At 39.5% G+C, this 25,177-nt stretch overlaps 2 protein-coding genes across 2 annotated transcripts in view; one reads left to right on the forward strand and one right to left on the reverse strand.

The window, feature by feature from the left end:
- Window positions 1-5,985, forward strand: part of tnn (tenascin N) — a 38,169-nt gene extending 32,184 nt beyond the window's left edge. The window contains exons 14-20 of the mRNA XM_022754866.1: window positions 1,030-1,160; window positions 1,758-1,896; window positions 2,051-2,202; window positions 2,731-2,827; window positions 2,941-3,105; window positions 3,648-3,811; window positions 5,185-5,985. Of these exons, the coding sequence (XP_022610587.1) occupies window positions 1,030-1,160; window positions 1,758-1,896; window positions 2,051-2,202; window positions 2,731-2,827; window positions 2,941-3,105; window positions 3,648-3,811; window positions 5,185-5,334 (998 nt within the window). The 3' untranslated portion in view covers window positions 5,335-5,985. The remainder of the gene's footprint in view (window positions 1-1,029; window positions 1,161-1,757; window positions 1,897-2,050; window positions 2,203-2,730; window positions 2,828-2,940; window positions 3,106-3,647; window positions 3,812-5,184) is intronic.
- A 7,099-nt stretch (window positions 5,986-13,084) lies between these two features.
- Window positions 13,085-19,726, reverse strand: kiaa0040 (KIAA0040 ortholog). The gene is made up of 2 exons (XM_022754804.1): window positions 19,546-19,726; window positions 13,085-15,431 (listed from the first exon to the last, which is right to left on the reverse strand). The coding sequence occupies exon 2, from the start codon at window positions 14,742-14,744 to the stop codon at window positions 14,406-14,408; it is 339 nt and encodes a 112-aa protein (XP_022610525.1). The 5' UTR covers window positions 14,745-15,431; window positions 19,546-19,726; the 3' UTR covers window positions 13,085-14,405.
- Between the last annotated feature and the right edge of the window lie 5,451 nt (window positions 19,727-25,177).

The following is a 25,177-nucleotide window of genomic DNA, read 5'->3' on the forward strand; positions in this document are numbered from 1 at the left end:
AGCCAGATGATCTGTAAAATCACCTGGGAGTGCTAAGTGAAAGCTGGAACTTTTTCAATTAGGCAGCAACTGTCTGAGTTTTGGATTATAAACTTGTCTCGTCGTAACTCATTAGAAACCATCACTGGCTACAAACTAACGCTGTGCTTGGTTCAAATAGGAATGCCATTGTGTCAGAAGAAATCACCAGGGATACATTAAAGTGTGTGTTATTACATTTGTGATTTTATTGGACCCAGTAACAAGCATCATTAATGTGTCAGTTGTGTCTGTGTCCCACAGACTTTTTGAGCAGCTTTGCTTTCCACTAATGGTATCACTAAATTTGTTACTATTCACACTATTTTCCCCAATAACAATTCAATTACCAGAAAAGCTGTTTAATTTTTTCAGTGATAGTAAAACTGACAACTGGAGAACTCCTTAATGAAAACAGAAGGTAGCATTTTTAGCAGAAGAGTGCTGAAAGTGTCTTTAGCCATAGGAGGTTAAGGATCCCACTGTTACAGCAGGTGTCTTTGGGTCAAGCAAATTATTTCAGCGTCTGTTTCAGTTCAAATCTGAAACAGACGCTGGGAGAGAGGATAACTGCCAGTTTATCTGTAAAGCCAAATTGTAACTCAGCAGGTGGATGCTAGCCATCTCTGGTGATGTGCTTCAGCTGGAGAGGCTGGAAAGTTATATTGTCAAATGCATTAATATTGCACTCCACATTTAGATTAATGAAGGGAATAAGAGGTGATGAATATTGCACTGCAAAGTTGTTGGTTTTTTTTGGGGGGGGAGGGGGGGGGGTTTGAGTGTGGCGAGAGAACACTTGATTCACAGGTATGTGCACCACACATACAGTAAAATGTAAAAATAACAAATTATTGTAAATGTGTATTCACTCAGTTTATGTTCACCAGTTTTAGTATAAACACCGCCAAAATCTTCTACTTACCCAACCCAGAGCTGATTTTATAATATGTATTAATGCACGAATGTTCTTGTGCTGCAATCCACTCTGATTCATGCTCTTGCCCACAGATATTGATGCCCCCAAGGACCTGAAGGCTACAGATGTTACACCGGAGTCTGCTTCTTTGACCTGGGTTCCTCCTCTGGCCGACATTGAGGGTTACATCCTCACCTACAGAGATGAGGATGGCAACATGGAGGTACTGAGCCATGAGGTTTAAACACACACGCACACATTTTCTCACCCAAACAGAAAACAAAACACACCAAAAGATATTCAGATATAAAGTTCGTCAGTAACATTAAACACGTAATTGCAGCTGTTACATTAAATTTGACTGACTGGTTTTGACAGTGTGGGCAGATGCAGAAAATATCCTGCACTGGGTTAAATCAGTTCTACTGTACAGTTGCTTCAAGAGTCCTGTGAATAACAAACTATACAGTACTGGGCTTTAAACCCTACTTTTACAAGCATGCAAATAAAGCTTTTACATTACTTTCTTCACCGTTTGAAAAATTCAGAGGCCAAAGATGCACGTTCACTTTAAGCTCTGTAGAACGCTGACCTCTTGTGGCTAGAAATAAAATTAATCAACTGGAAGAAATGTTAAGGACATGTGTGACGTGACTGATCTTTTACTTCATACTTTGGGGTTTTAGAGAAATTGAGGAGCCCATTTAATGTCTTTATTAAATTTGATCATATCAGGAGCATCAAACTACAACACATTATAACAGACCATTGCTTTACAGTACACTGAGTGCTCAGTAAGATTAATTTGTGTTGCGGTCAGACTGTTGAAAAGCAGCTGGGAGCCAGTGAGAGCAGTTTTGCTGTATCCAGTCTGGAGATGGGGAAGAGGTACATTGTCACCATCATCGCCTACAGGGGCAGCAGGAGGAGCAAGGTGGTGGAGACCATCTTTAAGACAGGTCTGTACACATTACTTCAGATATTACTGGCCTCTCTAAAACCATGCATAATGTGTATGATGCTCTTTCCATTGTCTTTTCTTTATTGTAACATGTGATTTTACATCTTGACTATTGGAAGTTCCTAATGTTCACATCAAATCCTCCTCCCTAGTTGGCCTCCTGTACCCCTTCCCCATGGACTGCGTTCAGATCATGAGGAATGGCAATAAGCAGAGCGGCATTTACATCGTTTATATCAACAATAACCAGTCCAAACCTATTGAGGTCTACTGCGACATGGACACTGATGGAGGCGGCTGGCTGGTACGGCTTATTGATAAACTGCACAGACCAAAATATGGACATACATACAGGACATCTTTTAACGAAGGTTTTATAATGATAAAATCTTCTTTTTTTTTTTTTTTTTAAATGATTACATGGGCTGAATTTATACAAGTAAATATTAAAGAACCATCCCACCAATTTTACTAATGAATTTCAGTTTACTTATCTTGAGAACTACTCAACCTGTGAAAACAGTTGTACAATATTTTCCGTGGCACTGGTGAGAACCATCAAAAGTCTGAAAAATAATCCTAATGATTTCCACATGCTGTTGAGTTGCATGGGAACATGAGGTGTGTTTGGAGCTTGACTGCAGAAGATCTTGGTCTCTGCTGATTCAATTTTGACTTTTTATTTATTTTTTTATTAACATCTGTCTTCTGAGTACCTACTTTGAGTTGTTGCTGCTACTGTCATTTTAGTGGAAGGAATGGTGACCAAAAACCCAAAGCAAATTGTGTGAAATGTTTGTGAAACAACTGTCACACTTCCTGCTGCTTTCAGATGCTCCAGCGTCGTACCACTGGCAAGCTGGACTTCATGAAACGCTGGAGACAGTACATAGCAGGTTTTGGCAACATGACAGACGAGTTCTGGATTGGTGAGCACACAAATGTTCTCAGGAGGCTTCTGCAGACACTGCAACATGCCTATATGAATAGTAATGGAGTATTTCCTCTCTCTTTCACACACTCTGTTTATCTGCTCCACCAGGTCTGGATAAGATATATGAGCTTACCAACACTCCTACTCAATATGAGTTGCGGTTTGACTTGGGCGTGGGCTCAGAGAGGGCATACGCTGTATATGACAACTTCAAGATTGCTCCAGTCAAGCAGAAGTTCAAACTCACTATTGGCAAATACAGTGGGACAGCAGGTGGGTCTTTTGATCTCCAAGTCTTTTCCAATTTACAGGTAGTATGAAAGACTGAGAGTGAACAGATAACATGTGCAGCTTTTAGGACTTATATTTTCTCCCTGACACTTTACTCAAATAGGAGTCATAGAGAAGAAGAGAGGGCAAAGGCAGCGATGAAACAGACAGGGGTGGGAATAAAGAAGTTTGAAGCACTAGGCATCCCACCCACACACCAACAGTAGGTGGGATATTTGATTCAGAAACTTATATTCAGTCAGTAATAGACAGTAGCTATATAGGGACGATGGTATCTGACGGATACACATGCACAGCAAGTGGGACACTGTCTACACATACCACAGTGTGCTGAAACAACATACGCTGTACCTCTGTTTTTCTCATTTTATTAGTCTTCCATCAGGGAGCTAATGGAAGCTAAAGGAGTGAGCAGTGAAATCTGAATTATGTATAGGAGCTTGGAACTGCATCAAGTCTGTTCTGTTGAGTTTTGGACATTTTAACTGTGCTAATTAATGTTGATTGTTGTTGATGATCCCAAGGTGATGCCATGACCTACCACCAGGGCCGACCCTGGACTACTGTGGATTCAGACAATGACATCGCCCTGGGTAACTGTGCCCTGACCCACCGTGGCGCCTGGTGGTACAAAAACTGTCACCTGGCCAACCTGAATGGAAAATGGGGAGACAGCAGACACAGTATGGTGAGTGAGCAGGGAGGCAGCTCTGCATTGCTAAACTGTAGTTTGTTGGTTCATGCATGCAAAATGTAATTTTCTGTCAAAGTGCTGTCCAGACAGCAAGAACAAAAAGTTTAAAGAAAAAGAAAACGGGCAGCTAGTAGAGCGGTATATCCACTGATTGCAGGGTTGGTGGTTTGATCCCTGGCTTTTCCCGCCCACATCTGTCCTTGAGCAAGACACTGAATATGCATTACAGTGCATTACATCACACTGACATCAGTACTCTGATAGCAGGTCTTGACGGTTTAACATCAAGGACAAGGTATAGAAATTAACTGTTTTCTGTTGTAGTGTGTCTTCAAACCAATAGGTGGCAGTGATGGTGTTATGTTGTAACACATACTATTATACTAACCACAGTTATCAGTCTTTGTATCTTGAAAATGAGGCTGTCAAGCATCATGCCCTCACACCTAATCCCATTAAATTATGTAATTCTCCAACGTTGTACCATTTAAACTGACTTAATTATAGCAAGATACACTGCAGACTTCTTGTCCAAACAATATTCATCTTTCATAGACATGATTAATAATGCAAGTGATTCCTAAAACTTTTACTCTGTTTGCCATTCTGAATCAGCCCAAAATGACTGTGGAAAATAAAAACAAAACAAATATCTGCATAAAAAGATATGCAATTAGTAGTTAGTTGGCTGCTCCTGTTAGGATTGACACCTTCTAAAATTATATACAACAAACACTGCAAGCCATCAAGATCTAGAAGATGTTTTGTTTTTGGAACCATTCTCAACATCTTTACAAAAAGACAACAAGGGTGCTGAGCAGGAGGCTGTTCCCTGGTCAGCAATCAAAGACAACTTCACCGCAGCCCACTTCTAGTTATTTTGTTTTGGATTGTTGAGGTGAAGCAGAAATGGCCTGAATCCATCAGCAGTGATAAGAAAACACATTTCTCACACCAGCTATAAACCATAAGTGTTTTTACCAGGCCAATGGGGTAACAACAATAGTTATTATGTCTAAGGGAGACTGATAGTAAAGGAAATGCCGGGGGATTTCTCTGCTCTTGTCGAGATTTCATCCATAATAGCGCCACTGCAGATGTCTCCTGCCATGTCTGTTGGCGAAATGCAATAACAGTCAAAACAAGTTTGTACTCACATGAAATGATGCCAGAGGCTGGTATTTATTAGTGTTTGTCATTCTGCTTGTCCGTCATGCCGCCTGCCTGTTCTGTGACTTCATATCTCTGCTTTCTGTTTCCCACTTTCCTCATAACGTGTCCTTCCAACAACCCCACCCCCCACCCCCGCTGCTCTCCCTTCCCTCTTTCCGATCTCGTTCTCTTTCAATCTGCTGTCCTGCTGCCAGGGAGTGAATTGGGAACCATGGAAGGGCCACCTGACGTCCCTCGACTTCACAGAGATGAAGATCCGACCTTTGGGAGCCCTGTCCAGCAGGAAGAGACGGTCGTTGTTGGCCAGAGAGAAGAACAGAAACATGATTCTTCAAAAGAAGTAAAAGAGCACCTCTTTCTAAAACCACAACATCCGTCTTCAGCCATGTTAACCTGCCATCACACTAGACTGGGATTTATCTCCTTATTAGTGTAGCTTGGATCACCTGTTTTGGTGCTCTGACCACACAGGAAGTCCCACTGGTCTACATGCCTCTGTGTGTCTCACACTTGGACAATATGTACTCTTTATTTGGGAGGTAGGCAAAGAGAGAAAAGCTCATATGCAATAGTAACTTATTTTCTGTTTATCTACAGTGAGAGTCATCAAAAATTCCTAGGTTTAGTGTGATTGTGGGAAAGCGGCAAATGCGAAACTGCCTTTGAGTTTTGTGTGAACTGAAGTTAAACATTAATGAGTTTAGTAGATCAGTTATAGTGTATTTGTAATTTTAAAAACTCCTGTTTCACTGATTCTGGTACAAACCCCAATTATAAATCAGGAAACAGCAGATTTAAGTAAAATTGGAAACCATGAAATTCAGTGTTTCTCCAATTACTGCATTAATTTTTACTTGTTTTTGTCAAAACCTCAGGGCAGCAGCCGGGGTTATTTGTATTATATTTGTTAATTTCATGTTGTATGAAGAATTTGAGTAGCAACTTTTCCTGTGTATAGTAGTACTGTCATAATAACATGAATGTTGGAAAAAAAAAAGTGGTCAAAGTGGTTTGTGTGTTTTGTTTTAGATCAGGTACCAGCAATTAGCGAGTTAGTGCCCTGAGTTTATTGATTATGAAGCTGGCTGGCTGTGACGCATTACACTGCCACTGTGCCTCCAAAGCTGTCACATCACATTAGTTTGTGTTGGACAAGCCAGGGAATAATAGTGGATGGCTGTCTGGAATGGCCATATTGCACCTGTTTTACATTCATATGCCTGGGACAGTGCATATCAATCATTGTGATGTGCCCATATCCAACGTCAATAACGATGAAGTTTGTTTGCCCCATCTTCAGGCACTTAATGACCAAAGTCTTGTTTTCAATCTGGAAAGCTGACAAAGATCATTAATACTGGTTTGACTCTGGCTTTATTACTTAATTACATTTTTTTTTTCTTTTTACACTTTATTCACAAACTGTTGGATTACATGACAAGGACGAAGTGCATCAATCAACCTGCTAATCTGCCAGAACTGATTCACAGTCCATGTCTCATAAATTTGCCTTGTCTACACTTTTTTTTTTTTTTTTAAGCCTTTGTGGGCCTTAAGGTTTTATTCCAGCTGATCCTCAAAAGCTTTTTCAAGGACAGTATCCTCAGTAAGGAATTAAATTTTTTTTTTTTTTTTTTTTTTTTTTTAAATATTGTCAAACTGACATAGCTGCTCATTAATATTCATGCAACACATTCACACAATGATTAAGTCTTTGTCACATGAAGACACCGTAATTTTCCTTAAGGAATAATTAATGAGGAAGTAGCTCTGTCTTTTTTGCTCCACATATTTTGAGGAGCTGGTGGTTGTACATAGATACACAACCACACTGAGTATCTGCAAATGTCAACCATAAGGTGGCGCTAGAGTTAACGTCAGAGGATCACCAATAATTAGGATTCATCCTCTGAGAACCATGGGTGTTGACAAATATAATGGCAATCTCTCGAATAGTTGTCCCAAGTATTTCAGTTTTTACCACAGTGGTGGACCGCCCCCCCCGAGAGCCGTCTGCCAACACTGATAAAGTACAAGATATCCAAACTATCAGTGGCTTTAGTTCAATGATCTACATCTAAAGGTCTCCTCACATTAATTTGACAAAATCTTCTAACCCAGGATGAACTTTCAAAAGCGTCAGTGTTCGGAAGAAGATGGAAGTTGTTCATTTTACAGTGTTGAGTTATGAAACTTGGATGACACCTTACAGTAAAACTGCTCATGCATATTGTCATAATATTAAGCCCTGAATTGTAAGGTTGATGAATACATGAGTACTGAAATGCTCCTCAGATGATTTTTTTTCTCTATTTAAAACAAAGTGTTTCTCACAGTACAAAACATTTATCAGACTAATGACTGTTTGTCATCTGGTCTCTTAACAGTTTCCCAATTCTGTATCTCGTAACAGCAACGGCTCACCGGCTGTCTGGGCAGGAACCCTTACACAGCTGCTAAAAGTGTACAGAAAGGATATAAACAGCACATTACACCATTTATACACATATAAGATACAATCTATTCAAACAAACGGCACCACTTTAGGAAAGTCCTTCCTACCCCATAGGCAAAATGAAGAAGTAGACTATTTTTGAGTGTTTGTTCATCCAAATCAAATAAGAGTGTGAGAAGCCAGCTGCCTAAAATTTGGCAGCAAATATTTCCAGCATAGCATTTCATTTCAACTTTGAAATGAAATGTCTCACAAAAGCTCATTGATGCGAAAGGCCTTTTCAGCCACAGTGATTGCAAATTACTTTAAGGAGATTGGTTCCTGCCATTGCTCTGCGAGGCAAGTGGTTTGCTTAGTGCCAGGATAAACAGAGAGAGGAGGAAGACGTTTGCCCTTTCTCTGCCTCTCTTTCTGCCTCTCTCCTCTGTGTGTACATATACAGTACACAGTACAGTATAAGCTTTCTGACATGCAGATACGTCTGCCTGTGTCACTCGGGTTGACGCTTTCAGTTTCACTTACAGGTCAGTGTGACGTATTTTTTCCATGACAGAACTTAGTAATGTGGCAACAAGGGAGTGTTTGTTTTAAGGGGTGGAGTGTGTGAGCAGTTCATGGAAAAATAGAAGTAGGCTAGTGATGAGAGAGAAGGGCAGACGAGAAGAGAGAGAGAGAGATTTGCAATGAACCTTTATTTATCGAAATATCAAACCGTAAATGAAAACAACACCCTAAGATCATGGTGGGAATCCCAGTATTACAGGATACATTATAGGCAAAGTACATGTTTAACAAAACACAGTTTCTTAACCAGGCATCCACGGATCCCCTGGTACTGCAGGGAGCCCGTGGAAGATTTTTTTTAAATGAAAATGTGTATGTATTGATTTTTTCTTCTTTCATTTTTGGCCTTTGTTTGGCAGGGACAGCAGATAGGGAACAACAGGAAATAGAGAGGCGGATGATATCCAACAAAGGTCCCCAGTAGGAATGAAAGCAGGAATGTTATTGTTATGTGGTTGGCTATGCGTGTTAACTATTCACCTGTCAATATTGATATTTGCATTGATAACGATTCTCCTGTTTGGCATTCTGGCAGTGCCATGGTTCTGTCACATCTCAATTTCAATCCACGGTTTTCATTGTGCCATAGAAGTATTTTATGTGCATCTTCAAACCACCTGTACCTCAGCAGCTACATTCTGTCGTGTTTTGTTCATGTTTGTGTAGGCTGCATATTTGTCAAGAACCACAGGTGACCTGCGTATACTGCAGACTTATTTAACAGGCTAAGTCATATGAATACAGCTGTTGCTAGGGATATTGGTCGATGTCAGCTGAGCCACAAGAGAATTTATCACACCTTGGCCAAGCACATCAGTGATAAAAAATGATTTGTCAGGGAGCTGGATACACCTCCTGATCAAAAACAGGATGCCTGACTTTTTCTTTTTATTTATTTATTTATTTATTTATTTATTTTTTTTCTCCATGTCACATGCAGTGGAAATTGTGTAAGATCATTCTCAAAGACACGTCCTCAGGCCTTAAAGAATGAAATAAACAAACATGTTGTTGACAGGCTTTAAGTTATGCCAGTACTGTGACAACACTGAACATCTCATGCAGGTTAAAAAATCATGATCCGTGAGACGGAACAAATTTCCCAAAGTACATGTCTGAGCGTTAATAATGTCAAAGATGAATTGCTCCTCAAGCCAAACTGATTACTTGCATCAAAGATTGCTCTATACGGCTATCAAAACGATGATGAAAATTACATGTTCAAGAAGATCACTAGAGGCAGAAGTACTTATCAATTGCATTGCCTTTGCAACCTTCAGATTTGTTTATTTACACATTTTTTTTTTACATTTATAAACCTTTCTCCACCCCTTTTATTCACTTATTTTCCATAGTTCATTGCTGTAAAAGTGGATGCTAGAGTAATAAAAAATCTTGACGTTAAGAACCATGCACAGCAGATATCATGTATGTGAATGCACCACAAACTTATTCAGCTCTTTGTTGGTTGGTTTTTTTTTTCTTTCACATTTCACAGTCAGTCACAGTCCCTGCAGTGTCAATAAGAACAACAATAAGAGTGTGTCAGCAATCTGAGAAAATGATCACAGGCTTTGTTCCGATTCAGGTTGTCCTAGCAGCCACGTTGAATGAAGAGGCCTGTGCAATATACAGCATGTTCACACGTACGTCAAAACTCTGTGAAGTTTAATCTAAATAGAAAGATGGGATCCCACAAAGATAGAAAAATATTTTATTTCTCTCCCTGTCATCTTCCACATTGTGCTCTCCTTTATCATTGTTTCTCTATATGTCAGGATAAATTATGCATGCAGAGCTACCAACAAAGCCCAGCCAGGCGCATAATTAAAAAAAAAAAAAAGAAAAAAAAAAAAGAATAACCTCAGCATTTTTCAACTGTGGAACAACAAAAACATGTCCTAAATATACAATGTCGTGCATAATTGGATGGGATCAAAAAAGTGATGCTATCGAATAGAAAGCTATCCAGGACGGCAGATTTGCTGTTCAGACAGCAGACAAATCCTCCCACGTCTGCTCCCTCTGATCACAGCAAACTGACAAAGGCAAAAAGAAAAAACGTATATATATTTTATATTCTCTACCTTTTGACTCCTGCAGCTGATTTGTAAAGTCTCTAGAAAAATAGAATGTGGTATGCTCAAAGTGAGGGAAGTCAAAACATATTGAAGCTCAACATCACAAATACTGCTTACAGGTGTTGAGAAGAAAAGCGTGAATGGTGTGAACATGTTAACCAAAAACAAAGTGAAATCATTAATGCAAACAATGCTTCAGCATAATGTAAATAACACCCACAATACTGTATGAGAGATGTGAAATGTGTGATAATAAGGATCAGTAACTCATGGCCAGCTGGTAACTGAATGCAACCCGGGAGGCAACTGAGATGGAATGAATTAAAAAATTATTAGCATTCATGTGTGAATTATTGAACGTATTTAGTAGAAACAGAAAACAGTAATTTTCCTGTCTGGCTGAAACGACGGCAGAATATTTAAAGTATTAGATTCTACTATACTGTGGAAGCCAAAACTCAACAATCAGGGTGTTATTTTCAACCATCCTACAGATCTTTAAAATCATTGATGCGTTTGGTTTTAGATCTTTCAGCATCAGACTCCCTGCTGTGACTTTCCAGTAGCAGCATCTCAGTCTGGAAAGTCAAATTAATCTTCTAAAACTCTTGCCAAAACTCACTTATCTGTGAATAGTTTTCGTAGTTTAAAGGAATAGTTTGATGTTCAAGGAAATATGCTAATGCACTGTCTTGCCGAGAATTAATTGAGAAGATTGATACCACGCTCATGTCGGTACTAGGGTGACCATATTTTAACACACTCAAACCCACATCCTTAAAGGGGTTATTTGTAAGTTTTCTTTCCCGCTGAACTTGGTTTCTTGTGGTTAATTGTGTTTCCTAGAAAAGAGGTTACTGTACGCACTCTGAGCAGCAGTATATCTTCAAAGCAGGTCGGAGGCTTTAATGAGTCGCTATCAGAAAGTGAGGAGACGGGCTGCGGCTAGCTGGTTAGTGTGCTAACTTCAGACTAGAAAATGTGATGGAGACAAGAGTTAACATTGGTGTTTCTTTTCACATCTGGATACAGCTCTTAGCGAGTAAAAGAATGGAGCTTGATGCTGAACTTGCAACATGTCTTCTAGTTTTGGGGGAATGGGGAAAAATGGGGAACAATTGTTTCAGCCCTTAGCACACCTACCAAGCGCACCTTGAACGCAGCATTTTCGTTGCCCAGATAACTTACGAAAGGAGGGGTAGCCTAAACCTCCTGTAGGTCTTTAGAAAAGACAGCATCACAGCTAACTGTTAGCATAGTGACAGGTTCTGTTAGAAAGAGCTGCTAGCATCATAGCCTATGACTCTCGCCTATAACTCATAGGATAGCAGCAGCCTTGACAATTACATATTGACTGATTGACACACATACAGACCAATCAGTGTTGAATTCAGAAGTATGGGTGCATTGCTTCTGTTTTGAATGGGACAGAACATGAGAAACATCTGTGTAGCACTGAAAAAAAGTATCATATTATAATTAGTATTTTAATTGTTGTGAAAACTGGGACATTTTAGTGTCTTAAAGATATTTTTCGGGACTCAGGACACTTGGGACACAACCCTGGACAAACCGGGATAATCCCAGACAAACCGGGACGTATGGTCACTACAGTATATATACTAGTTATAAAGCTGGAGCACAGCAGCCAATTAGCTTGGAAACAACTAGACTGTCTCTGTGTGTGTCTTACGACTCCAGCTACCAGGAATCAAAAAAATCACAAATTAACATGTTATACTGTTTAATCTGCACAAAAATGTAGCTACTAAGAAGTGTAAAAATCACATGGGCCAATGTGTCAGACGACTTCCTGAAGTCTAGTAACTGGTCCCACCCAAGTAATGGTAAAACACCCCTTGTAAAACCTTTCTGTTTTACAGAACAAAATACAACAAAATATAATTTAAGTTATTATTGGTTATTTTGTAACTATTGGACACAGACAGGCTGTTTCTCCTCATTTTCAGTCTTTTCCAGCGAAGCCTTTTGGCTGCTGGCTCTAGCTAGATATTTATCTTACAGATGTAAGAATGGTATCATTCCTCTCATCTTGTTTAAGATATTTCTCATAACGTCAAAATGTTCCTTATAACAGTAGCTAATGATTACAAGAAACTGGCTGTAAATCTTTCTGTGATAAACACAAACCACAATGACACGATAAGTTTATCTGTGATGTTGTTTCTTAGGAAACCTTTCAGTCTGTGCGGTAGCACTGATTAGTCATCGCATTGCTGCTGAAGTTTCAGTTTTTTCTTCTTTTTTTTTCGCAGGGTAAGCTTTCAAATTAAGCCCAACATGTACAGTTTCTCTCTGTGAACATGAAGCAGAAGAGACAAACCCCACTTCCCACATGGGAACGTATCTGTCTGAGCAGTAATGAAATGAGTGGGGCCTGTTTTCCCAGCAGCACTTGAGCAAGAAGATCAACTTAGTGCCAATGTAAACTAATGCATAAAGATGATGATACTGCTGAGACGCCTCTGCTTAATTGGGCTTTGAGATGTCATACACTTAAAAAATAAAATGAGCCTTCAGGCGCAATCCAGTCAAAGCCCAAATCATTTGATTATTTCAGGGTTTCTCCTCTTCTTGAATATTTTAAAAATATGTTAAGTTAAATTTGCTTTGAATACTCTTTAAATCTCTTCTTTCTTACTGCATAACTTTGAGGTATATTCACATGCATAATTGAAGAGTTTGACTTACAGATGGAATAAATTACCATTGTGTTTGTTTCTCAGCTGAATGTAATTATAATGCTGCTGTGTTTACAAATGTTATTAATGCAAATAAACCTGGACCAGTATTTATCAAACTAAGAATTACACTTCGCATTGTTCCAAAAAGACAATTTGAAAACTTTGCTGGGGGTGAGTAAGAAGACACTTTCATCAGGCAGCGTCCTCCTGTAAAACTAAATTTTAAGATGATCAGATGATTAGCAACAATGAACAAAGCGACAAATACAATCATTTGTCACATTGTTCATTCTTTGTTAAAGACATAGATTTTAAAGTTTTATTTACATTCATGGAAACCAATGGAAACTGGAGCAGGAAAGAAATTGTGTGGCTGTGGTATACATCAGAGAAATCGTATGGATAATTCATTATCCCATTGACAAGTGCACACAATGAATATGCATGGACAGTGACTGCAAACATAATTAAGTCAGCTTAAGTTGTGTTGTTTGCCCTTGATAAGTGCAAAAAATATAAACATGAAAAGAGGTGTAACATTTTATTAATTCCTATTAAATCAAATGCAAGCTAAACTTCAGAGAGCTCTATTAAATGTAAGTATTTTTAAGTTTTCTTATAGAAGTACATATGAAGAACTTTTTACTTTTATACTTCACTTAAGTCTAAAAGGTCAATAAATACAGGCCCAGAAAAAAGCTACTGACTTTGATATAGACAAAGCTGTTTCCTAGGGTTAACCAGTGCATTGAAAAATCTGTCAACCAATTTAGGAAGGACCACAGATTCTAGTTGTATTTTTTGCTTTTTAGGGGGGTTCCCTTACCTTCTGATTATGAATTGTGCCTTTAAGGCTGACTTGACCTGAATACCAGAACACTCTCAAAAACCAAAAAGTGGGATAAGTGCCTCTCCTGTGGGCTAAATTGTATCAAATAAAGCAAGAACGGGAAATCAAAATGAAAGAAGTTATAGTTGTTTTGTTCTGCATCCTATGAGTTTAACCTTTTAGATGTCAGTGCATTTTCCTGTAAAAGTGAGAGTAAATCAGCACTCTACACTGCAGCCTGAATGTGAGTGGGCAGTAATACAGCCATCTGAACACTGGGTAGACATCAAATTGGCTCTCTCTCCCAGATACAGATGCAATGAATTTTATATGGGAGCTCTAAGAACAAAGTGCTCTCAATAACAGTGTACTTCTCTCTGTCTCACACACTCACACACTCTATCATCCACTCACACACACATTTGACACACATTTGCAAGTATACACACACATATGTATGCTCCTGTTATATGCTCCTGTTTGGATATTTCTTGCTTTATGTACAACACACCAAAAAGCGCATACCAAAAGCTGTAAACAATATAATCAAATCTCCACATATGACATCATATGAATAAAAACTGACAAAGATCTGTACACTTTACAATATTCAACCAAATCTGTGCCCATTTCAATGTGAAGTCCCCCTCATTAGATTAAGCAATGTCTTCAGCCTCCTTGGAGACGAAGATAGTTTGAGTTTTGCACTTTTGAGGCACTCCATCAGCTCCACTTCAACAGCTGGCCCAGTATAAGCAATCCCAAAATAAAAAATCCATTCCTACACCATAGCCAGGGCAACCCTGTCAGGTGTCATCGGCCCCGTCTTGACAGAGATCCACAAGTCTTCCGTATTGGCCGAATTCTTTTTCTTCTTCGTCTCCGACCTTGTGGTTGCCATGGCGTCTCTGCAGCAGCAGCAGCAGCAACAGCAGCTGTTGGCATGACGACAGCAGCAGCAGTGGCAGCACACCACCAGGGTAGTGAGGAGAACCAGCAGGGGGAGAGTTAGGAGGACCACCAGACAGGCTGTGTTGTAGACCCCCTGGTTGTGTTTCTCTGTAGCAAAGCTCCAGATTTGGTTGAAAAAATCCTGGATGCTGTCTGTTTTCCCATCCATGGCTTTGGGATAGGGAGCTGTGACTCCTTTCTAATTGAGTTGGTGTAGCAGTTTTAAAGTTTTAATAAATCCTTTAGAGAGTTGTGAAGTTTATGGGGCAGTAAATGTGCGTAGCAGGCTGCTGGAGACACCAAAATAATTAAGATAAGTTTTTAATTTGAGTTGAAAAGATCTTTTATGTAATGTGACTCCACTTTTAAAGTTCTAAGATGTGAAGTTTTACTCTGTGTTCAACAAAACTTCCACCAATCCAACAGCTGTCAGGTCAAATATCTCTGGTGACTTGACACTGAACTTTCATGTGCTTGTCTTCTATTTATGGAGATCTGCATTTAGATAGTCATCCTGAGTACTATCTGATGAGGCTTGTCTAAATGCATAGGCTTGTGCTGTTTACACTGGAAGCTTAATTTGTGGATGCACCAGAGCATTTTTTTAAACAAATCCAAAAGACCAAAAGCTCACTTGTTTATGAGAAGGCTTTCTTTGAAATCTCTCAGTTGTGAAGATTCTGATCTCCAGGGAAAAGCCAAAATCTGCACTTGAGCCAAGTGTGTTTATGCCACTCGACATTCCACTTATTGTCCTCTTGCTCTTTGTCTTCTCGAGCCGTCTCTCGTCCTCTTGCTCTTTGGCTTCCGGTTTAGTTTAATCCAGTTGCAAAGAGGTGGTTCAATTTGGGCGTGTCTGTGGAATATAAAAAAAAAAGAGAAAGTGAATACGGACAGAACTTCAGCTGCCAGCAGACAGATCGTCTTCAAACTCCCCCTTTCCTTTCCCTGCATTCAATCCATCCATCTTTCTCTGTCTTTATCATCTCTATTCCTGCTCTCCCCCTCTTGTCATTGTCAGCTTCAGATTTCTGCAGCTCTTCCCTCATTAATACTGCAGAGGAGTCATCCAGGATTCAGGGCAGATCTCTCTAGGAGTCCCACTGTGGAAGACAGGGGCAAAGAGAGGGAGAGAAAAAAGAGAAAAACGAGGGAGGGAGAAATGGAGGGAGATTGTGTCTGGGGGGGAAGGGGAGACACAGACAGAGGTAACCAATCTTTCTAAGAGTCCCACTGAGATGGAGAGTGTGACAGAGTGTCAGAAAAAAGGGAGCGAAGGGAGAGAGGTAGGCCAGAGAGAGACCTTCTGAAGCAGGTTCATCTGAATATACCCAGTTAATGGTTCCCATTGGACGAGATAAATGGGACCTGGTCTAAGTTTTTATATATGTCTGATTGTAACACCTTCGTCTGGCATCGGATGAAATCCCCTCTTAACAGCTGAAATGGAGAAGAAAACATGGTCTGAGATGCTTTAGTTGTTCAACTAGATCTGCAAAAGAAAAGTCATTGTACTTTTTTTCCTCTAAGAGTATAGATTTTTTGATTAAGTCTGAGGCCTTGAGGCGACATCTTTATTTAAATGGTGTTAAACAACTATAGTTTTTCAAATGATTAAAACACTTTGACTCAAGTATGTCCCTTTGAGTCTCTAAAGCTCACTGCTGCAGAGCTTCTTTATATTCTAGTTGCAGGAGCGAGAAAAAAAATTTCATCTCACATTTGGCTGCTTCTTTTGGCAGAGAGGAGAGAGAAAGATGCACCTGCAAGTGGAGAGCAAATAGATTTGGCATGGCTGTCGCTGTGCGTTGCGTCTCATGTGTGAAATTGGTTTACCCGCAAACAGCCCGCTAACTTCCCCCCTGTTCCGTTCCTGAACAGGAAGCTGAGCGCTTAAAGCTAAGTAGCAACCTGAAACGTCAAAGGAAGAGAGTTCAGAAAGAGCTGTCTCATCTCTAAAAAAAAAAAAAAAAAAAAATACACAACTGAGCTGATCTAAAATACATTACATTTGAAGCTGTGCTTATTTTCATATTCAAGTTAAAAAACATGGGCACAAATGCAGCTGTGCATTTTCAGTGTGGGGCTGCTGGGCTTCATAAGCCTTAAAGGAAAATGTTCTTTTGTTTTCAGGTGAAAGCTGGCCACTTGATCTTTTTAAATCTATATATTATAGGGTTTCCAATCTTGGACAAGGGGTCGCAAGATTAACTTGAGAGGTCACAAGATGATTAAGAAGATGGGAAAGCAGAAAAAAAAAATTTCTGCTACTCAAAATTCTTTCCATTTTTCCTCTTATCTTTGTTTCTTGTGAAACACGTTTTTACCTCTTCAGCTGTCTAAAAAAGTCTAATAAAACAAACAAAAATACATTAGTTTGCCCTGAATCCGTGCTACAATCTTTACATTAGATTGTTTTGACAGTTTGTGTACAGAAACCAAATGTTTTTCCAAAATTTCAGGCATTATGGTTTTTTCTGCACTTTTCAATTCGCAGAGTTGAGTTTTCAAAAAAAAAAAATATATTATTAGTAGTGATATATAATAGTTAAATAGTGTGGTTTCTTCCATCACGATGATGTGATGATGATGAAGGAATCTCTGCAGACACTGGCTCAGTTGTATATAAAAAAGTTTATTACAGGAAAGCACAGCATCTTTTAACAAGCATCAAAACTGCCTGTGAGAGGACCCAAAGCCAAAAAGGATCTTCTCCCATTTTTCCCCAAAACCATACAATTTATAGGCTGAATAACCTCTAGATACATATTCATGACATAGCTGATTCCTAATAATCTATAGAGGCACAGAGCCAACATTTCTGTCCAAACATGGTCATTCTATATGAAGATAAAAGATACCATAAATTCTTTTTTGTAAAACGAAAGTCAGCTTTAGGAATGTTTTGGAGACAGGAACGGAGGGGGGGCTCACCCTCTTCTGGCGCCTGACCTTAAACCTAGCGGCTCCTCTTAAAAACACTCCTATCCTTGACTCACAAATCAGCTAAGACACTACAATAGCACCTGAACGGAGAATAAGCGCCACCAACTGCCGATGCACTAAACCCAGTCACATACAGTAGTGGATGGAAACAGGCATTAATTTGTGTTTTCTTTTGTAGATTTTGTGGAAATTCTGTTAAAATATGCCTTTCATTTGGATGGAAACTTGACTATAGACTACTGAAGACTGCATGTTGTTGTGAGCCACAGTGACACTGCCACATTATTCTTGATTATTTTCTCTTCTGTATGTACATGTTGCCATGATGAGCTTGGCTGAGCTACAGCGCCCTTGTGTACACTCTGAACTCCCTCACATTATGAAAACACTGTCAACACGACGAACCAGAGTTACTGAACAATAACTCTGTTGGAAAGAGACAAAGACCAGGACCAGCACAGAGGTGTGATCTAGCTATATATAATAGATGACTAACAGTGTATCAGTGGTAAAGTCATTGAATGGAATGGATAAGTCACTAAGTGTTACGATAATTATAGTTTCTGGCCAAGAACAATGAAATCACTCTAAGTTATTTGTAAACATGAATAATCTCTGGTTTTCACACTGACCGACAGGAAATGTAAAAAAAGGAACTTAGTTCATTTATTTTATGATCTAATTTTGTCTTATCTATGTGCTTTCACACAAAGGCCAGTCAAAATAGACAGCGTAGGTAGTTTCACAACTAGATGTCCAAATTATTCTTAAGGTAAACGAGTATTATTGCAGCCTCTTTCTCAGCAGGCCATCCGCAGCACTATGAACGTAAATTGCAATGTGCACACTTTTTACTGTTGATGACGCATGTCTGAACTACGGTCAGTTTTTGCTTTAGCCCAGGCACAAGAGAGAAGATGTAAACCATAAAGACAATATAGCCATGTTTTTACAAAAGATGGACTCTTAAAAGAGACTCCAACAGGCTTTAAATATTTCCTTGCTACATATTATCTCACTGAGATGCCTTTCTAAGACTCTCTCACTTTCTCATGACATTGTGCTCTCCTGGAGCCATTCATATACAGGAAAAGGCCAATTCTGGGGCACACAAAGCCAGGAAGGGGCTGAGAAAAATGTTATGATTGCACTCAGTTAGGCCCTGTTGCTTTTTAAGGAACATTTGCGACCTAAAAGACAAAGTTGTGACAGAAGGGAAAGCAGGAATCTTTAATGACTTGCCCCCAGCACATGTTCATGAGCAGATCCCTCATCAAGCAGTGTTAATACACTATTAATACTTGGACATGTTCAGTTTGACATGAGTCAGCTGCCATCAAACAAATTAAATTCTATAGTCGTTTGTTTTCTTCACAGGAAACATGAGTTGTCTTATATCACTAAGTGCAGCTGTTTTTCGCTTGGTGGGGTACGTGCCAGCTGTTAATCTGGAGGAGTGAAGACCTCCACAGTGAGCAAGAGCAAGTGCATGAGCGCAATGAAGTTCAGACTTGCATCAACTCGATCCTGACTCAGTGAAACGAGCAAAGTTCTTACAGTGAAAGCAGGAGGATGTTTCATCTGTTTCTCAGATGAAACTAAAAATCTGTAAAGGTCCATTAAACAGAACAACAGGAAGTTATTCTGTATGCAGCAAATGTAGAGACCATAACAAATGACAATGTTAAACCTTTTCTTTTCATGACGTGAATTTTAAATTACATGGTTTATTTCAAGAAAGTAATATGAAGAGTGAGTTACAGTGACACTCTAACTGGCAGGCAGGAAGAAACTTATCAGCTTAACGTTGCAACTTGTCAAACATCCTGTCAAATCAAACCGCTGCCAAAACAACATTTTTTTTATTTTTTTTTAGAGGGAGTCTGACACTGGCAACAATTTTACCTCAATTTTCCAGGAGTCACACAACAAAAAGCATCAACAGCTTATATAAACCACTCAGAACTATTTCAAAGTATTTAAAGTTACTGGCACGCAGTATCTCTTTGAAAGCGGCACCTTACCCCCACAGGCACTTGTGAAGTGGCAGGTCAGGTCTCCTCTCATGTCTAATCCAGTCAGCTGCTCAGACTTCTGCTGTTTTCTGTTTTGGCATCTGCTCTGTTCTGGTCCCCCTCACCCAGACATCTTGACAAGTCTTCACTTTCTGTTCCTCTTTCTCTCTCTACCCTTGTTACCCGTCCTCCTCCGCCTCCTCCCTCCCTCTCTCTCTCGCTCTTTGAGTCTGTGTTTTGGTCACAACGTCATTGCACCCTGCCCACTTTGTGTAAGAATGGGCCCTCTGTCTGTGCTTCTGTGTTTTCCTGTATGGCACACTGGATTCTTGCGGTTGCTTTACTCACACAAACACTGAGTGATGTCAGACAGAGGAAAAAAAGTAAACTGAAAATGAAGCCTTTACTAAATGTTTCTTGTAACATTTTCCACATGTAAGATATTAAAAACAAGGTTCCTCTCCATGCACTGATCTGAGAGCCTTGCAACACCAGAATAAGTTGCAGGCAAAGTTGCAGCATTTTACATAATAACACTAAATTACAGTTTAAAAGAACACTACTCCACCCTCCTGACAGCACTAAAAATGGTAATAAAAAGGGGAAACGAAAGTTGTGTGTGCGTGTGGTGAGTACCACCTTGTGAAAGAGTCAGATGCTATAGCGAGATATGAAAGAGTGAGGTCATTTGAAGTGGCCCCACACACACACATAAACACTCTTACTATGCCTGTAGCATTGTGTTCAATGCCCTTTCAGTTCAGTCAAGCAAAAGAGGATTTATGCTGAAGTAGGAATAAAGAAACAATCCATTTTGCAGGCATTAAGTGGCAGTCTATGTACTGTCCTCTTCTGAAAGAGGGAAACTCTTTTTTTTGTCTAGAAAATGCCTGAAATTCAAAATAATAAATGAGATATTTCACTTCTGATGCCCTTAAAGTCATTAGTGGCAGTGAAAATATCAAAAAGTTAAACAAGAAAATTGATATGATATGCAACATTGAAATAGGATCAGGCCACCACTGCCATGCTATAATGATTTACTGTGGCTACAGTAGATGGGAACATTTTGTCTTAAAATCATGAAAACACACTCCCTGACCAGCTGACCGGCTGAATGTGCAGTGTGTTTTTTTGTAGCTACGGGGCATGGTTACATAGAAATTGATGAGACAAGCCTTGTCATGTCTGCAGGTGTGTCTGAGCCATCTTAGACAAATAGCAACGAGCCGCCCACACACAAACACACACACACATAGAGAGAGAGAGAGAGAGAGAGAGAGAGAGAGAGAGAGAGAGAGAGAGAGGGAGGGAGCCAAGCACAGAGGGTGCTGTCTGACAGGCAGGGCGTGTAGTGCTACACAGTGAAACTATATCCCAGCTGCTGTTGAGGCACTACAGTGTCCAGTCACCTCAAGCAAGTGTTGATTAATGACCTCAGTGTAGCAGCACTTTTCCTTGATGGAAGTGCTCCTTTGCAAGTAGTTTATATGAAAATCATTTCACTCTATATTCCATTTACTGCTTCTGATTGCTGCTACTGCAGACTTACTTGCATGTAGAAGCCTTCTTGTTATGGATTTGCTCTGTGCACAGATCCAACCATGCAAACCTGCAGGAGTCATGTGAAAATCTTAAATTTGATCTGCTTGTCAGCCATGAGAAGATTCAAGAAATGATCCGATAAAGCTGTTGGATCTCATGCAACAATGTCCCTTTTCAGATCTGCTGCAATTTAAAAAAAAAAAAAAACACCATGCAACTACTGCTCAGTACAAATGGGCAATAGTTGCCAGATACATGGATCATGAAGATTTTTTTTCCTTTTTTTGCCATTTGCTTGATGCACACTTTACTTTGCTATTATTTTATAAGGACCCCATTATACCTTCCCTTCCCTCCAAGGATAACTTATGTTCCATTTATACTGCAGTGACCCTCGTATGTGTCTCATTTCCTCCATGGAAACATTTCTCTGCATTTATACTGCGTTGACCCTGTGCTATAATAGGCGTAGCTCCCATCTGGTTTATAGAAACTCGATTCTCAGTCGACCTCACCTGTGAGGGAAAGCTGAGACAATACATCCCTTTATCCAACTTGAGTCTATGGCTGAACAAATAACAGGAACGACCACTGAGCTCACACTGGATCACTGATCATACAACCATGATAGCAAAATATGTGACTGTGATATTACTAGTAACATTAGTAAAGCCTCATAGAATTACTGGACTGAGCAAAAGGGCATTACAAATCACTGTGACCCACTGGTTCTGCCAGCACACACTGAAATATGTGCGAGTATGAACCCAACACTGTGCACACAGTGAGCTTTTGAATGTGAGTGCTAATGAAAAGTGACTAAAGGGTTGCTGTAGTGGAATCTGACAAGTGTCCAGAAATAGTCTACCAATGAAACCAGTCCCCAGAGGCAAACCTTAGCTGTGATTCAGTCCTGTAAAATGTTTGGGCCCAGCACTGTGAAAACAGGCCTGACAGAGAAGGACATGATTAGTCTATATAAGGAATTGCATCTCTGAAGAAAAGCTATCTTTGAAGAGCTATTGGTTGGCATGTAAACTTTGGGCTTTTACAAGGAGACCTAATTGCACATTCCAGCTATGAGGTTGGCCGGTGCTATTTTAACATTTCATTATGTAATAATCTCAGCATAGTTACCAAATGACATGAGCTGTAGCTATAGCTAAAGATTATGTTACACATTTCTTTTTTGGGCATGTAAAGAAACAGAAATTTGGTCAGTTCTGAATAAATAAACAGAGTGATGTTGTCAGCTTGCAGTAAAGGAAGTGCTTCATTTTAATCAATGGGACTTTCTAAGTTCCTTTTTGCTCCCCAGCATTTCCAAATACAGAAGCAGCAAAATGAATCATTGTGGGAATCAAAACTCAGTAAAGTTTACCAGCATTTTGGGTCATCTTTTGAGTGTTTTGCTTTGTGCCATGGCTGGTTGGCATCAGTGGTACCAGCACGGGATCCTTGCTCTTTGAGAAGCTGTGGGGCGGATAGCGGCTCGTTCCTCTGTGGTGGTGTCCCGTCACCGACCCCGTACAGCACTTTGGGTGTCATTTGGATGGTGTGGGGTATTCACGTGTGGTGTTTAGCGTCAGGACCCTTCCCACTCCATTAATTCCCTCAACCGTGGTAAGCCCCGCAGTCCTGTTCCAGTCGCCTTTTGCTTTCAGTGGCAAATTAAAGCGCCTATAGAGTATTGTGCAATACTGTAGTTGACCTAAGTGAATTGGTTGCAGGGTTAACCAGTTTAACAACTGATTCTTTGTCATTTTAAAACAATCACTGTGAATAAAAAAATATCTATTTTTTGAAATCATGTCTCTTGTGTCCTTTGTGTTATTGTGTGAGTGGATAAACGCCCCATCTAGTAATTCTGGGGGTGAAATTCCCCCAGGTGGCTTTGTTGACACCACTGCTCTGCCACATATACAGATGGAAAGATTTATATTCAAACAAAACATGAATGTGTGTGTCAATCCAATAATTAAAACATTTTGGGAAGTACAGTTATTTGCTTTCTTGTTAAGAGTTAAATTATGAGCTCAATACCTCCACAGTTAATATGAAGCTGGAGCCGGCAGCCAGTTAGCTTAGCTTAGAACAAAAACTGGAAACAGGAGGAAACAGTTAGCCTGGCTCTGTCCAAAGCTAACAAAATCTACCATCACATCAAAAACTAATTAACACGTATTGCATTTAATCAGTAGAAAAACCAAAGTATAAGAATCATGTTTTATGGGAGAATATGTGCCACTGCCTGTTTCTTGGACAAAGCCTGTTACCGGGCAACTCACAAAGACACTTTGGTTTTTATATGGATTCAATGCATGAGGTAACACTGTTTAAGAGGTGCTGGTGGGTTTAGTTAACATTTGGACAGAACCAGGCTAGCTGTTTCCCCCTGTTTTCAGCTTTTATGTTAAGCTAACCATCTGCTGGTTGTAGCTTCTCATTTAACTCTGAGGAAAGGAATGAATGTCAAACAACTCGTTGAAAGCTGATTAATGTTACATAATAGCTGCCGTGTCATTATCTCTTACAGACAGACTTTGACACTTGTTTCCCACAAATAGAAATGTCTGATAGACAGTAACATGACCTTATGTGATCATGGGACAACCAAGAAGTACAAGAATGCACTTCCCTTTTTTTTTTCTATGTTGTCAAGACTTGTCAAATGTCAAGACTTGTATGCATGGTCACAGCCATTTAAGTAAAAATTATAAGGATTGTTCCTACTATTGCAGATTCTTAATTTCTAATTTGTGTCACAGGAACATTTTGACACAGCAAGCCAATTCAATTAGGAATTTTCTGCTGTGAGAAATTCGTTTCAGTATAATAGTAACTGAATATCATGCTTGCATTAATCTCCTCAATGTGTCTCGGTTAATCATTGTCACCTGTTAACGAAACAGATAGGTGGCTAACTTCACTCAGAGCACCTTAAGTGAACATAAATTTACATGAGAGGCTCTAGAAAAGAAAAAAACGTTTTTTTTCCCGTTCAATTCATGAACATTTTCTGTTTGTATTGACCATCATGTGCTTGTGTTTAAACAGCATGGTCTTTTAAAAAATGTTTCCTAACAGGCTTTCTCAATTGAAACCATGTGACACTTTGACTTGCATATGACAGCTGTGGTTATGCACACACATGAGAAACCATGACTTGTGTAACTAAAGTTAAGATGATGAGATAAAGCTTTACTTTTCTCAGGGTTTTTTTTCCCATCAAGCATTCAGACTGACATTCCTGACATACCTTGGAAATTCCTGCTCCTTAACTGTAAAATGTTGACCAAAAACAAAACAAGTCGACAGCCTTGCTCACATGCCATTACATTATGATTTCTATTCAGTTCAATTCAATTCAGACTATGCAGCCATGCATGCGTGTGTGCATTGAATTAAGGCTGAAATCCACTCTCAAATGGCAGATGTGCACACATATACACAAACCCATACTATGTCTTGCCTTCTGCACAAAAAAAAAAAAATGCTGTCCAAAGTCTTGAGTATGTGACTTTGCTTTTGCTGTAGGTGATGTGATAAAGTACAGAACCAACTCTCTGCTGAGCTCGTCCCTCAGGTCACTGTAGCCCTGAGAGGCACTTTCATATGTATGTCAACTCTCATATCTGAAAGGCTCCTGAGGACTTGTGTGTAGTTCAGCTGATGCAGGGAGCATTAAATGGCCCTGCTGGCACACTGCAAAAATCAAACTCCATTTCCTATTTGGCCTGAAATCATGAATACAAAATGGTAAAGCATGGAAAAAGAAATTGGAGACATACTCAGTGGTAGAAGAAGTACTTACATCCTTTACTTGGGTAGAAGTACCAATACAATAATGTAAAAATAATCTATTACAACAAAGTCTTTCAATTAAAATTCCTCCTAATTGAAAGTACAAAAGTGTTATCAAGAAAATGTAATAGTATATGAAAAATGGAAAGTACTCATTATGTAGGAAATAGTCCCTGTGACTGATTTATTATCATATATGACATTATTAGATTGATCTTTTTTAATTTTAGTGTTGTAGCTGGTTAAAGTGGAGCTAGTTTTAGCTACTTTATATATAGTTAGTGGGTCACAA

Source organism: Seriola dumerili, unplaced genomic scaffold (genome assembly GCF_002260705.1).
Source record: "Seriola dumerili isolate Sdu_G_001 unplaced genomic scaffold, Sdu_1.0 BDQW01000226.1, whole genome shotgun sequence".
Taxonomy (NCBI): domain Eukaryota; kingdom Metazoa; phylum Chordata; class Actinopteri; order Carangiformes; family Carangidae; genus Seriola; species Seriola dumerili.